General features: G+C 41.8%; 1 protein-coding gene across 1 annotated transcript; it reads right to left on the reverse strand.

The window, feature by feature from the left end:
- Positions 1-428: 428 nt before the first annotated feature.
- Positions 429-17,719, reverse strand: LOC129337125 (sodium/hydrogen exchanger 9B2-like). Its single transcript, XM_054990637.1, has 11 exons — positions 17,653-17,719; positions 15,825-16,005; positions 13,622-13,792; positions 11,423-11,565; positions 10,411-10,538; positions 9,646-9,821; positions 9,140-9,246; positions 7,513-7,662; positions 6,379-6,487; positions 4,728-4,864; positions 429-2,149 (listed from the first exon to the last, which is right to left on the reverse strand). Exons 2-11 carry the CDS (start codon positions 15,907-15,909, stop codon positions 1,913-1,915), a joined length of 1,443 nt encoding a protein of 480 aa, XP_054846612.1. The 5' UTR covers positions 15,910-16,005; positions 17,653-17,719; the 3' UTR covers positions 429-1,912.
- Between the last annotated feature and the right edge of the window lie 112 nt (positions 17,720-17,831).

Consider the following 17,831-nt stretch of genomic DNA (forward strand, 5'->3'; position numbering starts at 1 on the left):
AGAACAGGGTGTTCAAGTAATAAAAGCCAAAGAAAAGAGCAGAACAAATGTGATAACCAACATCAGTGTTTTCTTTCCAATTCAGTTTGCATTCTGTGGCTGTAAGCCTTATAAGGGGATCTCTTTTGCTGGGTGTTACAAGGGCATTTGATCAACTGCTAGTGCTTGTATTCACAATGAGGCACTTCCATTTTGGGTTTTTTCCCCCCAGAAAGCCAAGGGTGAAAACCTGGTACCAGTACGTTTTAAAATCTGCACCCCTGCTCACAGGGCTTTTTTTCCTGGGAAAAGAGGTGGAACTCAGTGGGTTGCCCTCGGAGAAAATGGTCACATGGCTGGTGGCGCCACCCCCTGATCTCCAGACAGAGGGGAGTTTAGATTGCCCTCTGTGCTGCTCGGAGGCAGTCTAAACCCCCCTTTGTCGGGAGATCAGGGGGTGGGGCCACCAGCCATGTGACCATTTTCAAGAGGTTCCGGAACTCTGTTCCGCCACGTTCCAGCTGAAAAAAAGCCCTGCCTGCTCAGCTTTTCAGAGAGGATGCTTTAGGGAAGGTGCCTTAAAATGTAGGCCCAAAACATTTTTCTCTCACCACTTCAGTGTTTTTTTAAAAAAATCCAACCTAATGAACTCAAAAGCCTGTACAGTGTTTTGTGTCATTTTGGTCACTCCTAATGAAAAGGTCCTTTTCATTAGGCCTTTGTTTTTGGATTTGGATCATCACCGCTATCTGCACTCTCTCTTCATTCTGTGACTGTGCTTGTTGTGAGAATTATGACAGAACAGGAGCTAATGAGTTGTATCCTACCACTCTGCTCAGCTAACTGGAGTGTGTTTCTCTGGCACAAGGACACTAACAGCTCTGAAGATCTTAAGAGCCACTGCACTCATCAGTCCACTGGCAGTAAAATAAATCCCCCCCTTTCATCCATTCCTCATGGCCCAAAGTCTACAAAGAACATCCACCTCCATCAGTTAGGCCTCTGTACTCAAGAGATCCACAGCATATGACGTAAAATCACAACACTCACAGCATAGCAGGAAAGACAAGTGATAGGACTTTTCTCTGCTTGTGTTTTTATAATGTGTAAGGGGGAAAGGAAGAGCAAGTGGCTGAAGACAGCTTCAGGGCAGTCAGAAAACAAAGTGAGCATGCATGCAACATCATGCATGAAATTACCATCCAACCACAACACTGCTTGCTTCTATGGGCTTTTTCATCTGTGTTTTCAAGTTGAAATTAGGAAAAGGGACATGAGACTCCTAAGCACAAAACTGTCCCCAGACATACTGTATCTCTTTTCTGAAAAGCAACTAACAGCATAGGGTTTTTACCATCCATTCCAAAAAAATTCTGTAATTTCCTTCTTGGTTATTTAGTCCTGGTATTGGTCGTTGTGTTTTTCCCCCCTGCTCCAAGACTTTTATTAGTCCCCAGTTATCTTTGAGGAATCATCTTGAATGCTCCATCGCAGGAATTCTGTTCTTCAAATCAGGTCACAGAAACTTCCCAGATGTCAATACTATGGCCATAATATTAAATTTTGCTTGTGACTAGATTCCCGCAAAACCTCCTGCCAAGGATCTACAGAAACCTGGATGCTCATTAATATCATCTTATTTTTTGACAGGTACTTGCACTGTGGCTTTAGTAAGATCTAAAATGCACCCCAGCTTTCTGACTACCATACCAGTGCAAAAGGCAACACGAGGGCAGGGCCTCAGCCTCTATACCCTTTTGGTTGGTCTTCCACAGCAACTAGCTGGCCACTGTGTGAAACAGAATGCTGGACTAGACGGACCACTGGACTGATCCAGCAGGATTCTTATGTCCAGACTTCTACAGGTCACTATGGTTACTGGACAATCTGGAATACCAACCGGGTGATCTTCGGGCTATTCCCTGCCCCTACTCTATACCTGTCCAGATATGTCAATTTCTTCTATTCTTTCATGCTTATCATCGTCTTCATTGCCTGCATCAGCCTTGTGGAGAAGCCTAGGCCCTGCCAGGCCAATTATCAGAGCTCCAATTGGTGCTGTGATTAGAATGGCCAGGAAAGCCACTGTCAAGACATCCATGCCATATTGTTCTAGTGTCTGATCTTGATGAGTCCGTGCGGTATCTAAGGCAACCGAGCCAATTGCAGCCTGCAAGAAAACAAAGAAATAATGAAAACCATTGGCCAGTATCCCATGAGAACCATGAGTGAAGCAGACCACGTGGAAGTGAATTCCCTGCTTACCTTTCCCACTGTAACCCACTGAGTCTTCTGAAATGCTGTGCATGGGGTTTAAGGGGCGCCTGAGAAAAACACTAAGCACCATGTGGGGCTGCAGTGGGAGAAGGGAAATGGACAGAAATCACACGCTGCCTCTAGAGAAGGAGAACAGTCTTTGGATTCAAGCCTTCAATAAATTATATATTTTTATTTGGCCAGTCTCCCTTAGCTTAGTGTTTATGGGATAGGGCACTTTAAGGATAGTTCTTTATCTGACTGAAGGGTCAGTAGCTCCTTCACTTTATTTTAGCAAGTTCAAAGCTGACTACTGAAACCCTTTATGGGTTTCACCTGCACATTTCAGCACATAAGCCAAAGCCCAGGCACAAAGGAATGAGGTACCAAGATGAGGAAGGGGAAGGCTGTGCCAGATGGTTGTGACGTTCCTGTTCACGCTGGAGTGAGTCAGTGTTCACAACTCTTCACTGCTGACTCAATTTAAAATATGGTCTGTGCTGAGAATTAGCTGCTGCCTTTGACCTCACTGAATGCCTCAAGTTAACATCCTAACCAGATAACCCATGTTCAATGCTTGACCAGAAAGGAGCAACCAGGTAGATGTTCTTAGTAGCTCCTTCCCCAACTACAGAATTCTTTTTTGTGAAGACTTCCAAAGGTGGAGCCTAAGTACTTTTCAGACAGCAAAAAGCCTACCCTTTGGTAAACAAGGATGAAAACCAATACAGGATTTTAAAAAAATATTTTTGTTCAGTTTAATAAATATCTCAACAGTCATTGGTAACTGCCCTGGGCCTTGCTGCCCCTTTCAAAAGTCCAGCCAGTATTAGGTTTTGTTGTGTGTGCTTATGAGGCCAGACATTACCATGCAACTCCATCATACACTGTTGGCCCTATTTGAGCAACTATCATTAAAATGGAACTTCATGAGAGGGAAAATACTCCACGATCAGTTTCTAAAGGTGATCAAGCAAACAAAACCACTTTTGCCATTACCTTTAGGTTTTTCTAAGAAGAAACATGAGACAGAAACATAAAATTAAAAATAAATTAGCATTTGACACTTGGAGTTAATACTAAGTATGTTGATACTTGATTTATTTCTCATGTATATCTATGTAACTGGCCAGTTTGATACACAGAGTAATTACTGTTATAAACAAATTAAACACAGTGTTGCACTACTTTAGGGTACCAAGGGCACAAAAAGGAGTTTTTGACTTGTAATATTGTTGGTTTACTTTTTTTAATATCCCGTAATACGTAAAGCACATTATTACAAAGTAAAATGTTTTAACTAAAACAAAAGGTGGGTCTTGAAATTTTGGTATGCATCTTTCTCCTCCTGCTGCCTCAACACTGGCTAGCAAAGCCCCTTTGATCTCCTCATTGATATGTACTCCTGACCAATCGTACAACTACACCATGTGACTGACATGGAGCCCCATGACTGTTCAGACCGGGGTCCCCAATCTTTTTGAGCCCGTGAGCTCTTTTGGAATTCTAACACAGCATGGTGGGTGCAGCAACAAATTGGCTGCCACAAAAATGGCTGCTACACGGAGCCAGCTACAAAACAGCTGCTACAAGCTTACCTTCAGTTGCACAGTGATGATCCTTGAGCTGTGAAAGCAGTTTCTACCAAAGCAATGTTTTTAAAAATCTCTGCAACCAATCAAACCTCCAATGGACAATCAGAAGCCATGCTTTGCCAAAGCCCCACCTGGCCCCACCCACTTTTTAAACACACTTGGTGGGTACCTGGAAAGGTGTCGGCAGGCACAATTGTGCCCATGGGTACAACACTGGGGACCCCTATAGTTTAGACAAATAAATCTCCTAAGGAGTTGGTGTGGTCCAGTAGACCAAAAATAAGACTGAAAGTCAACCCATGCATGATGCTAGAGTTCTGTGACAGGAACTCCAGATGCGGCTCCAAGAAGCAGCTGCAAGGGATCAAGGTAACAGCACTGGCAAAGGGGTACCGTTTCCTCTTCCCCACTCCCTGCAATATCCTTGATTATTTTCTTCCTAGGCTGCTAGGGAGGGGAGAGTGGCAGTGTGGTGTGTAGTATGTTTACATCAATGCTAACTATGGTTAATAATAAGCAGGATTGTTCTTGTAAGGGGCATCTGAAACCAGAGTTAGAAACAGATTTGCAAACAGTGACTTTGAGAGATTCTGGGAGAAAGCAAGAAACATGCAATCCCACAGTACCGCCCTCAACTCCTTATCATGGTTAAGAGACTGGGAATGTTATGCTTCCACAGGGCAACTGCTTTTCTTTTACTTGGCAACAAAGAAATGATGAGGAAGATGCTTTTAGCTCATGGAAGAAATAAGAACATTGTAAGATAAAGCAATCCTCCCTCTGCTGAGTTCCTTGCAAAGGTCAGAGCAATGTCCCTATCACCTATATTAGTATAAAGGAATATAAGCGACTTCTGGGCTGCGCAAGACACTGGTCTGCTACAAAAACATACTCTACCTGAACGGTTGCTTTGGGGATCCATGCCAGTGAAATAAATATTTTCTCCTTCATCTCAAAGCCAGCAAAAGATACTAGCAGGAACGTGACAGTAATTCGTACTGCTAAAGCAATACTTAGCGTGGCTACACAAAGACCTGCCATAGAGAAATATACTTTGTTAACTGCTACCAAAAATGCATTCCTGGGCTTTCTGTCATTTGGAAGAGGAACAAAAGGAGTCGCTCCATGCAACAGACACCCTCCTCAACAGATATTATTCAGACAGAGCAAGTGTGGCATAAACCAATTCAGAGTCTAAAGCACCTTTGGCAAATGAAACCCTCACTGGCGTAAGCTATTTGTTTGTGGAATCAGGGTTACATATTGATATTTATTTAAAAATGGATATATATATATTTTTGCAATTTAATCTTGAACATAATCAAGAGTGGGCCTCTGAACCTTTGTGGCAATCTTTATTAATTAAAATATTTATATTCCACCTTTCCTCTTGGCTCAAGGCACCTCTTATGTTATCCTCCTTCCCTGAAATGCCTTAAGAAGCCACTCTCAGTCTCAGACCACCATCTGGAATATAGTAATAATACTGGGCCTATAGTAATAATACTTGCAGGGTTGTTGCACACATTACAACACAATAACGTGTGTAAAACCATTTGAATTCTATATATGTTGATTCCTTTTGATGTTAGGAGACACAAGGCCTGGAAAAGCCACTTCACTGGTCCACCTCAGAAAGCTAGCTAGCCATAGTTTCAATCACTTAAAAACGCTTTCCTACCCTGTGGAACGGCCTGCCCGAGGAGGTCAGGAGAGCGCCCATTCTCCTAGCTTTCCGCAAACGATGCAAAACCAAATTATTCAAAAAAACTTTTTACTCAGATAGGAGGGAAGTATTGCAGGAAGGGGGTCTCAGATGCTTCGCTAATGAGTTAGGGACCATAGACTTCACCACTAGGGGGTGTGCGCTTTGGGTTTCCAATTCGGGAAAAATACTCGAATCGGTCCAATTTGTAGAGTCAGGATTTATGAATAGGAGCCAGCATGCTGGCCCTGATTCAGAAATCACGAATCAAAGCTTCCCGAAGCATTCGAGTTGCTTTGGGCCAGGGCTGGCTTCAGTTGGCAGGCGATGGGGGGGGCCTAAGTGGGGGTGGGGGGCTGGGACAAAGCTTCCCCCCTCACTTCAGTATGCTCTGAATCGTTACGGAGCATGCCGAAACCATTTAAATATCCAAATCCCAAAGCAGCTTGCTGCTTCAGGGTTTGACGTTCCCTAAATTTCCCCCCAACTTCAGGTAAACCCAAAGCGGGAAACCCAAATCTTTCGCCCATGCACACCCCTGTTCACCACTATGTTGCCTTACATATTATTTGTTGCTTTGAATATGTGCTCCTATATAATACCTGTGCTTCATGTTATCTGTGTCAGTCCTAGAATTGATTATGTTCTGTTTCAGCAATTCTTCAACTTTGTATTGGATCCTTGCTAATGCTATATCTTTGTAAAATCCTATGACATTGTTTATGAAAATGTCCTTGATACTGATTATACGCTATGTAATCCGCCTTGAGTCTCAGTGAGAAAAGCGGACTATAAATGACATAAATAAATAAATACATAAATAAATATCCTGCAGAAACTTACCAACTGTCTCAGGTTTTAGAGAGAAGACAGATATTTCGGCTCCAATTAAACCAAAAAGAAACGGTTGAAAAATCTCCCAGGCAACTCCAATGATCTTTTCAACCTCTTTCTGCATGACAAAGAGCAAAAATGATCAGCATTACAAACACTATTTGTCTTTTGCCCACTCTAGTGTTAGCCCTCATGATAGAGCACAGTGACATGTAAAAATCGATCTGTTTCAAGGCAGCATAAATAAATTTAGACATTACTTGGTCCAATCAAAATGTTAGTTAGCCCACTGGCCATCAGAAACTTGATTCTCCTGTGAAGAAAGAGGCATCACCACCTTTCAAAATATTCCCAGGCCTAAAGGAATCACGATGACTTAATTTTTTTAGATCTTACCATTATTTCAAAAAGCTCAAGCTTCTTGATTATTTCTGCCATCCCCCAGTTTATCCTCGCAAAGCTGTGAAGTAGGTCAGGCTGTTTTTTTTAAAAATATCAGAAATGCTGGCAGAGCTGAAACCATTTTTTTTTTAGATGCGCCCCATTATCTAACCACGCAGTTAGGAAAACTTGTGTGCCTTTAAGTTTTCTTAAAAGGGGCGGAGAGCTCCACCAATTCCCTCTTCTGCTGCAGCCCACCGAGCTCCTGAGATTTTATTCCTGGGGATCAGGAGGTCCTGAAGAATAGTGTGGGAGGGGGTCTGAAGTGCAAGAGAGGAATTAGTGGAAACTGCCACATTATTTTAAGAAAACTGAAGTGCCCTTACATTTTCTTCATGTAGTTGGATATAGGCCTCTGTTTTGATACCTTGATTGTGCAGTTACCGCACTTTCAGCCTGTTTACTAGAACTCACTGGCCCCAATGAGCTGTACATTAAAGCATGGTCCTCGATGGGGATTCCCATCTCCAGGAGATGTACATCTTCATCAGCCAATTCAATGGCACCAGAATGAAAATCACATTGCAGACCTAAATCTCCATCAGCTGTGCATGTGCCAAAGCTAGCTTCCGTGCATGAATCTCCTGTGCTAGGTTAAGGCAGCTGACATTAAATCTAAGCTAAGAATGACCAATCAATTTCACCCATTTGGTTCCTCAGAATCAAAGTGGCTTCTCAGCTGCGTGTTGACTGAACACTCACCTTCTCGTCAGACCATGAAAGACCTGCCAAGAATGCCAAGACAATAGTACAGAGCCCTCCAGAGCCAGGAAAGCCCAAGTGTATGGTGCTAAAAATGGCAAACACAGACAGGCCCACCAGAAAGAATGTTCTCTTCCATACAACTGATACCTAGGACCAGAGGGGGGAAAAAAGGACTGATGATTTAAAAAATATAAATCACTACAATTAGCAGTTACCTTAAATGATGAAATCACTATGTCATGCTAAAATCTGTCTGGACTACTATATGTGACTGCCCTTGAATACTACCCACAAGTTGCAACTGGTTCAAGATGCAGCAGCCCAGATGCTGACCTGAAAGCTGGTGAGAACTGTAATTTGATTGTTGAAAGAAGTCCACTGGTTATCATTAAGCTGCAAACTGCATGTTAAGGTTTTGGTTCATATATGTTGAAAATCCTCCACTCCCAGGGACCAGAATAACTTAGAAATCACTTTTGCTCTTATGAATTCCACTGACAATGATCTTGCAAGGCTCTGTTACAAATGCTGAGCCTATGCAGATGACCAGAAGGAGCTAGGTTTTTTCAGTGGTGGCTCCCATATACATTCTGGAAGTTTTATCATTGCTAGCTTTCAGGTAGCTAGCTTGAATCCACTTGTTTTAAAAAGCCATTTAAGAGTTGTGTTATTTCACTGGTTCCCAACAGATATTTGCTTCCATTTTACTGTTATTTTAGCATTAAAGTTACAATTTTATAATGTTTTAGTTTATAAGGATCTGGTCTAGCCTAAAAGGCTGGGTATAAATTTCCCAATCCAATTCACAACAGATTCTTCCATTTATTCCAAAAGCATACTGTTTCAATTACTATTTCAACCATAAAAGGGGATTTTTTATTGCATCTATTAAAATTTTAAGAGATTCTATATTACCTTAATTTTGTGTGTCAGCAACCTTTTGTGCACAAGCAATTGTTTTCAATCATTCCAATATTTTAAAGTATCCTTGCTAAAAGGGAAATGATCTTCAGAGGTGAATTTAGCAAATATCATTGGAGAACCTACCTAGATTAGCACAACCTTCGTCCCCATCAGCCCCTCTTTATCAGGTCACCCAAAAAAAGAGATAATCTATCTTTGTTTTCATTATGCAATACTCCCAGCACTGCATACGTCTGGCATCATAACAATGGCCAAAATACATTCCAATTAATATAGGAAACAAAGACTTTTTGTATAATACTCTTGAGGGGATCTCAGCATTAATGCATCTTTGTAAATTCTACTCTTTCCCTTACAAACCAGTCTGTAAAAGAATGGTCATAATCAATCCTTAATATTTCTACAAAGTCAAACATTTCCTCTTCTACAACTAAAATGCCTAAGGCTTGAAGTGCTATAAAGCACTTCATAAATGCCACACTACAGAATGATCATAAATGCCACACTACAGAAGATAATGAAATGCAATGGCTTCATATAGTTAAAAATTAATGTCCTGGAAAATTAATTTGCCACTCTCTAGGCAGCTAGATTATATTTTCATTTTTCAGTCAAGATGTGCAGTTTCAGATTAACCTTTCCCCACTCTGCATATTTAAGAGATTCAAAACTGATACTTTAAAAAATATTGTTTCTTTACCTGATCCTTGCTTGGAAAGTACCGTACAAAAATTCCTAGGAGGCCACCAGCTGCTACTCCAATTGCAACCTCTAGCAAACCACGGAGGACACTGAAAAGAGTAGACCCTGTTTGAACATATCAGGAGAAGAGGATGAAAAATCGATTCTCATACAGTCTTTCTGCTAATGCGTCACGAGCCTAGCTTTTTTTCAGCCAAGGAACACATCCACAATATTAGCTAGCAACATACCAAAGCCAGGGCTCTACAACTACCATGAGAAGGAATAAGAATGGCATCCCGCTTTAATTCCTTGATGGCAAAGTGGGACGAGCCTTTGAGCAACCTCCAGAAAGTTCAATCCATCGCTAAACTTCAGCAAGTCACATGACCCACTTCAGATTACAGACTGGGAGGGGAACATTTTTGAATACTTTCCCACATCGTCAAATGCATGGAGAAACTAACACACCATGGAGAAAAGTGTACACTAGGGCTCATCAGTTTGAGGGAGTAGTTAGGGTACCTGTGGAGAAGGCTATCCCTAAGCAGGTGTTGAAGCCCGTGATGGCCAAGATGTCATCAAAGCTGCCAGCAGCCATAAGCAAGGTCGGAACACCCTTGTCAACACCGTAGCCCCCTGCTTGCAAAACCAGCATGGAGGGAACGACAACAGCAGGAGAAACAGCCCCTAGAACAAATCTAAAAGAATGCCGTATCATACCACTTGTTCATCAGTGGAACGGGACCCCCACAAAACAGTCCAAATCTCCATTTTTTTAAAATAAAAAAGGACACATTGTCTTTCCTGTGAACCAGAAAATCTGACATGAACAAGTATCACGTTTTTGTCTACTACATTTTAACAATGGGATGCAAGTACTGGTTCGAAAGTCAGAAGTCATTCAGGGAAACAAAACAACTAAAAGATACAAAAGATCATAGTACACACACTTTTGTTACAGTATTCATTAATAATAATAACAACATTTGATTTATATACCACCCTTCAGGACAACTTAATGCCCACTCAGAGCAGTTGACAAAGTGTTATTATCCCCACAACAAACAGCCTGTGAGGTGGGTGGGGCTGAGAGTGCTCTGAGAGAGCTGTGACTGACCCAAGGTCACCCAGCTGGCTTCAAGTGAAGGAGTGGGGAATCAAACCCGGTTTTCCATATTAGAGTCCTGCCACTCTTAACCACTACACCAAAGGGGGAAAGCAACTTTAGTAAGAGAAAAAGTGCCGTTTGTAAGCAAGCAAGTAGGAGAAAGCAGCGTTACCTCTTACCCTAAGAGAAATCCCCATGTCCATGGCAGGTGCATCAGAAAATGAGCAAGGACAGCTGCTATACATGCTTCAGTGACACAAGGCCCAAAGCTTAATCGTAAACAGACGGCCTTTAATTTTTTCAGAGCCTGCAAGATAAACCGCATTGAGAAGCATGTTTATTTGTTCTGTGACAAGTGGTAGAACACCCCTTGAGATTTACTATGCTCTGCTAAAGTTTCACAATAGGGGACAGAGGGAAGGTGCTTGGATCCAAGAGAAGCAAGTTTGCTTGTCTGTTAGATACTCAGGATTCCATGTGATTGTGAAAGTGTGTGTGTGGGGGGGGGACAGAGCATTATCATCAAAATATTATCCACTAAGCACATGGACTCTGAAATGGTGCTGAAACACAGGATGTCCCAATATGTCTTATTAGTACTGCCACCTGAATCTCACTCCGAAATAGCTTGAAGTTAGTGAGATTGAAGACAGAAAATTCCAGAAAAACAGTTCTGCATAGGAAGAGAATCAGTTCTCCACACAGAGCAGCTTCTTTCCACAAACAAATGGTTACAAGGACCAGTTCTGGGCTATAGCTCTCAAAACTGCATTGTTTCTAATTTTTGTGATACAAATTTTATCGTACCGTTTGTTGGATGTCTTATTCTATTTGACTGCAATAATACAGAATCCACCTTGAGTCTTAGTAAGAGAGGTGGGTTATAAATAAAGTAAATAAATAAATATTGAAATGTTGTCCACTATTCCACCTACCATTGTATGGAGATCGGTTGTAGCCTTGCTTTATCTCCAACATGCTATTTTTTAATGTATAAAAATAATTTTTGAAAAGGGATGAAGATAAATGGTTCATTCATATTATGGAGCCTCCATCTGTAACCTGATGTGGTAGACCCCAGGCATGGCTTCAGCATTGGTGAGAACTAGGCCTGTGTCTAATTTGTCAGAGAAGTCTCTCTTCTAGTACAAGGTTTTGCATAGGCTAAGAAAGGGACATTTGATACTGTACCTTTGGGTCAAGACCAAGGCCAGCACGGGCCAAGATAATAGCGAGGGCAATACTTCTTAGGGCAGCTGACCAATTTGTATTTATCTGGATTAGGTCACTGACTGATGGGATGTTTCGGAGGAGAAATCCTACAAGCAACATTCCTAAAATGAATAGAGAAAAGTACCTTAACAATGATATATGTTGAGAGCCAGTGTGATGTAGTGGTTAGAGTGTTAGACTAGGATTTGGAAGACCCAGGTTTGAATCCCCTGTTCTGCCATGGAAGCTCACTGGGTGAGCCCATCACACCACATTCAGCCTAACCTCTCTCAGAGGGGGTTTTGTGAGGATAAAATGGAGGAAAAGGAGAATGATGTAACTTGCTTTGGGTCCCCACTGGGGAGAAAGGTGGAGTACAAGTGAAGTAAAGAAATAAATATGTTGAGAAGCCACAGACACCAGAAGAAAGTCTAGAGTGGATCCATTTTGTTACTAGAAAAACCAAGGCCAAAAAATCCAACCGGTACCGTAGAGTACAGCAGAAAGAAGTTAGGATGAACTTTGAGTCACTTCTCCAAACAAGCTGACAGTGTCTTGATGGATAACCTAGCTAGGAGCGGTACTATTGACATGTTTATGAGATGGAGAAGAGAAGCACAAGATAACGTTGTACCTGGCAGGCAATGCACCATGACATGAAGGTCATCACCTCAACCTGGACTTTCAAACTATGGAGGAACACCAGGATTGTCCCTGCAGGATCCAAAGAAAAATTCAAGGGAGGAAAAAGTGCTTTGAGTGCACTGAGGGATGCGAGTCCAATATAAAACCCAGGGGTAAAAAACACGCATCAGCGAAGAAGGATTAAGGCACAGAGTATATTTGTGAAGAGACATCGGAGGATATAACCACAGCATTTTCTCCATGGTTTTTGTTTATTAGGATAATATGTCAGGCCTGCATAAGTTACTAACAGCATGTTTGAAACAAAGGGTTAATTTTAGAGGTTATTGCCACACTTGTAGCATCTAATAAACTGAGTAATTTGTGAATCTCAACTATGTTCATTGATTTAGGACCTCCTAGGGGTAATATGGATCCCAAGGACTCCCCTAGAATAAATTCTGTTATTTTCATCCCTATTTTGACTACAGTTTCACCTGGGTTAACCTATATTGGTTAAAGAACTTGCAGGCATGCCTTTCCTTGTACAAACCAGATGCTTGCTTAGGTCATCCGAGCAACTTCTTTCAACTGTGCTGCCTTCTGGCAAGCAGATTCCTAATTCCTCAGCAAGATCAAGAGCTCTGCTGACCACAGCCCTGGTCCTCTGGAACAGACTTCCTGGAGAGACAGGCAAGGCTCCTTCATTGCTATTTTTTCCACTCCATGCAAGATGATCCTTTTTCAAAAGGTATTTGTGCATTGAGTCCATACTTTAAATTGTTATGCTGGCACTATTTTTCAAGTATGTGGCCAACTTTTCTGTCCCAGTTTATGGTAAAGCTGCAACACCTAAAGTCGTATACTAACTTTTACCATCATCGTATTAGGCACAGCTACTACCACTGTCTTTCTGCTCAAGTTGTGCCTCGGTAAATTACATTAAACTAACCTTTAATTCTGGGACTCTTCACCCTGGAATATCTGCTGTAGAAGAACTATAGAGGTAAAAAAAATGAGGTCTAGCATTGACATTCCCCTCCTCTTGCTCTTTTAAGCCCAAGCCCTACCAGCCCCTGATATGAAGCAAAACCAGAATGCATTTCACTGTTCTATAGCCACAGAGCCAAACTACAAGTAACGCCTTACAGAAGTTGGACATTTGTCAGCTTCCCTCAAGTTTTGATGGGAAATGTAGGCATCCTGGTTTTACAGCTTGGCTCTCCATTATAGCTGCAAGACTAGGATGCCTACATTTCCCATCAAAACTTGAGGGAAGCTGACAAGTGTCCAACCTGTATCAGGCATCACTTGTAGCTTGGCTCACAGACTCTCCTTCAGTCTCCTGCTTTTCTATACAGGCTTCCCATGGGAATCAGACAGATGCAGTAATAATTTAAAATGGTCAGTTAATCAACAACAGTTGATTTAATCTACCGGAGATTTACAGCCCTAATTTTACCAGCAGATCATAATCTGACAGGCCTCCTTCTCTCAACAAGCTGCCTATGTAACACATGAGGTTATGTACCCACCTGACTCTGTGACACTTACCAAGGAGAGGAGGGAGCGGAGGCAGACCCGGTAATTTAATTAGCCCCATCAATTTGCCTCCAATTACAGCAAAAAAGAAGAGGAACAAAATTCCAAAGAGGTTCCCACCAGGAAGACACTCTTGGCCAGTAATAGACCAAACCACCGCCCAGATCAGCACTACGGCTGCTCCTAGAAGAAGACAGAGATTTTAAAAATGAAGCATTGCAGAACATGTTTTAGCATGTCAGGTATGTCTAGAAGTGATGGATGAAACAAACACTGCACTGGTAACATCAGTGTCATTTAAAGCTTTTCTTAGTGCTTCCCCCCCACCTTCTTTCCTCAAGTTGTTGCTTTCAGTTACCTATACTATTCCAGTGAACAATGACTCCATGTATGTGTAACCACCTTGTGGGATACAAACTGTAGAGCAGCATAACTGCAATGCTGGAATCTGAATGGGGTTCAGGGAGGTACTGGTGCTCACATTGAACATTATTAGATTTCAGAGGGGCCAGTACTTTTGCAACTTCCTGGCCAGGTATGAGCAGGCACTGGAAAGCATAGACAGAAAAATGGATCTAATTGGGGGATATTCCAGTTATGGAGATTCATGAATGTTAATGAGCTTCCACACTTACTCTTCTTTACTGTGTGCATAATGATCCATTCTCAAATTCACACGAAAGTTCATCCCAGGATAATGGTAATTTAGTTATTTAGGATGTGGCACAGAGACTCATGCTGAATCATGAGTGTCTTAAGATGTTCCATGAATGAGAGACATCACATGACGCTCTCTCATAGTTAAATGTTGCAGACTGCCTTTGGTGTCATTCCAACTGTGCAACTTTAAACACTGATTTAAATTAACTAGAGCTCACAGAAAAGTTTTTCCTGAGTACTAATCAGATCTACACCAATTTAGCATCAACAAAACAGCCGTATCGGATGTCCCTGGACTACTGCATCTGCCCACTACATTCCAGCACGATTGGGAGGGAATAACAAATGGTAAAACTGCTGAAGAACAGCAAATAATCAAAAGTAAAACTGGAAACTTCTTTGAGGGAATCGTTCCTAACTCTTGAGAGAGAGAGAGCGCTACCATTATTTGTGCAATAATTTATTTGGACTTGACTCTTTCACCAGCACAGGACTGATTGCTTTTGAGCCAGGATTTCTTCAAGTATACTAGGCATGGATCTTACTGATTTCAGCAGCTCATGTTCTTGAGGTTATACTTTGGCAGAGGATACGGCATCTCTCTCTGCATGACCCAGTCTCAACACATCATCAGAAATGTGATCTCACCACCATCTTTTTTGCAATTCACTTATGGGTGAGAACATTAAGACCCAGTTTGAGAGCTTACAATTTTGATTAAAACAAAAGAAAAGCCAAAGAACTGAAAGAGAACAAAAGAAATGGGATACTAGAAGACTCGTTATTATTTGCAAAAAGAACTTATATGTATGGGGAATGGTAAAGGCCCCCAAATTGCTTTTTATTTACCGCATTCATATACTGCTTTTCTCTGGAAAAAAATCTCAAGAGTGGTTTATATATGGTTCCAGGCAGTCTGCATCTAGGCATGTTACAGGACCAATCCTATATAGTGTCAACTGAACTATGTATGTTCCTACAGTCCATTTTCTGGGCCATAAAAAGCAACATGTGCTTCATCTGTTCCACTGGTGACTCTAAGGGACAATTTACATTATCAGTACTCCATTCCTACTTTACTCACTTTGGGCCCCAAGTGTGGTTTCCATATTCTAGAAGTTGAATCAGAGGTGAGCTGAAGGACAGTCAACAAGACCCAGCACATTAGGGGTTCTTTCATCACAGACCAAGCAAACATATAAACAATTCCAGTGCTGCTAATTCTTTCACTGAGTGGAATTTATCATACTATCAAGCAAAAGTAACCTATGAGTAATGCAAAATAGCTAATAAAGCCACAATGAAAAACAATGTGGCATAGAACGAATAAAATTTTTCATTCCGGAGTGACATTCCATATATTTTCTGGTTGGGCTGACTGCTCTAGACTGAAAATGATGGCCGGGGGGGGGGGGGAGGGGGGGAGACAGCTGGCAATTCTGGTTGACCAAAATACATTCCTGTTCAGCTTGGTGCATTTCCTTTGCAAAGCCGGTTAGAACTCCAAGTCCACAAAATACAGTCTCTCTTTAGTTCTGTCTTTTCTTATACATACCGTATGTTACTGTTCTGGCAAGTATGCCTTGTGGAGGACAGGCACATAGTTGCTTCAGTCTGCTGGTCACCCTTGACTCAGCCATGGGTTCTTGAGGTGGCTGTCCCGAGCTATTCAGAAGAGCAGTTTTTTCAGTCTGTGTGTTACCATCAACAGCTTTGGAATCTGAAGGACTGGCCTCCTGAATTAAAACAAAGAAATCATTTTGCGGGTCTCTGCTGAGATGTCAGATAACCAGGGCTTTTTTTCTGAGAAAAGAGGTGGTGGAACTCAGTGGGTTGCCCTCGGAGAAAATGGTCACATGGCTGGTGGCCCCGCCCCCTGATCTCCAGACAGAGGGGAGTTGAGATTGCCCTCTGCACCGCTGCAGCGGTACGGAGGAAAATCTACGTTCCCTTCTGTCTGGAGATCAGGGGGCGGGGCCACCAGCCATGTGACCATTTTCAAGAGGTTCCGGAACTCCGTTCCATCATATTCCAGCAGAAAAAAAGCCCTGCAGATAACTACAGCTGCACTCCTATGCCTACTTACTAAGAAGTAACTGAAGTCTCAGTGGCACTGCAGACTTCACTACTATGTACTCTCTCTATTGCTTGAAGTATAATTCCAATGGGTCGTTCTATGTTGTTTAATATGACACTCTTAGAACTGCTTATACTCTTTCAGGATTTCTTCAACTCTGCATCAGATTTCTGCTGGTTTTAAATCTTTGCAAATTTGCATTACATACTCTTATTACATTTATTGAAATGTCCTTGAAATTGACTGTGCTAGCTTACACTGTGTAATCCACCTTGAATCTCAGTGAGAAAGGTGGACTATAAATAATGTAAATAAATGTAAAAAAAACACATTGATGGTGGACTGTAAGATGAATTAAAGTTGACAGTAAACAATTATAGAACTGAAAAAAGAGAGCTAAAAGCAATGAGTAATGATACAAAGTTCTCTTTGCACCTACATTTCAATTCCTGGGAGCCTCAAGATTTGTTTAATTAAAGACATAAATTAAAAACACCTAGTCCTCAAGGAGATAAAGTGGGTTTTTTAAAACACATGGACGGCATCTGCTGAAGGCTAAGAAAAGAAAAAAACTTTCCCCCTAACCAGCAATTCTATTCTGCATCTACCATCACGTATAAAGCCATTTTTCCCTTGTTCTTATGGAAGTTAGCTGCATAGATCAAGACAGTAAAGACTCCACTGTGATGGTTGTATGTTGAAGCTGAGAAGATGGAAATAAAGGTGGGAAAACGAGTGCCGTGATGATACAGATTTGAGTCCACAGCACTGCCTATGTATGATCAGAGTAATCCTTACAACAGTCTTGTAAGGCAGACCAGGATTACTACTCCCATTTCACAAAGGGGTGCGGGGTGGGAACTGAGGCTAAGAAACAGGGACTTGTCTAAGCCTACTAGTGAATTTGGTGCTGAGAAAAGATTGGAATTTGCAAATCCCCCTGATCACAGCTTAGCAGCCATGCTACTCTGGATTCCTGGCAGAGTCAGAAAGAATCATAGCCTGCCAGTAAGTCCAAGAGGGCTAGTGAAGCACCTTTCAGTCCTTGCAAGAAGTTTTGGGATTGGCACATCGTGTTCTACCAACTAAACCACCAGTTGGTAGTCAAGGTGTTGGGCAGTGTGACTGCTGGAATCCACCAGAACTAGCACAGAGGATGCGAATATCGCCCAGTGCCTTCAGTTCTTGTTTTCAATCTTGGCTTCTCACACTCATTTCAATAACATAATTATTTGCCCAGTTTCCGAAAAATCTGATTAAGTAATATCTGTTTTAAAATTGTATTCCTCGCCCACCCCAATCATACCTTTAATTTCTCCTTTTGCCAATGCAGATTCTGTCAAAAGTGTAATGATGTTGCCTTCACTAGTTCGGTGAAAGTCTACGGTGAGGTTTTAAACTTCTGAAGTTTCAAAGTTCCCATTTTAATCAATGATTTACCGGAGGGCAAGTTATTCAGCACGTGTCTGTTTGACAAAGCAAGGC

Source organism: Eublepharis macularius, chromosome 10 (genome assembly GCF_028583425.1).
Source record: "Eublepharis macularius isolate TG4126 chromosome 10, MPM_Emac_v1.0, whole genome shotgun sequence".
Classification (NCBI taxonomy): Eukaryota; Metazoa; Chordata; class Lepidosauria; order Squamata; family Eublepharidae; genus Eublepharis; species Eublepharis macularius.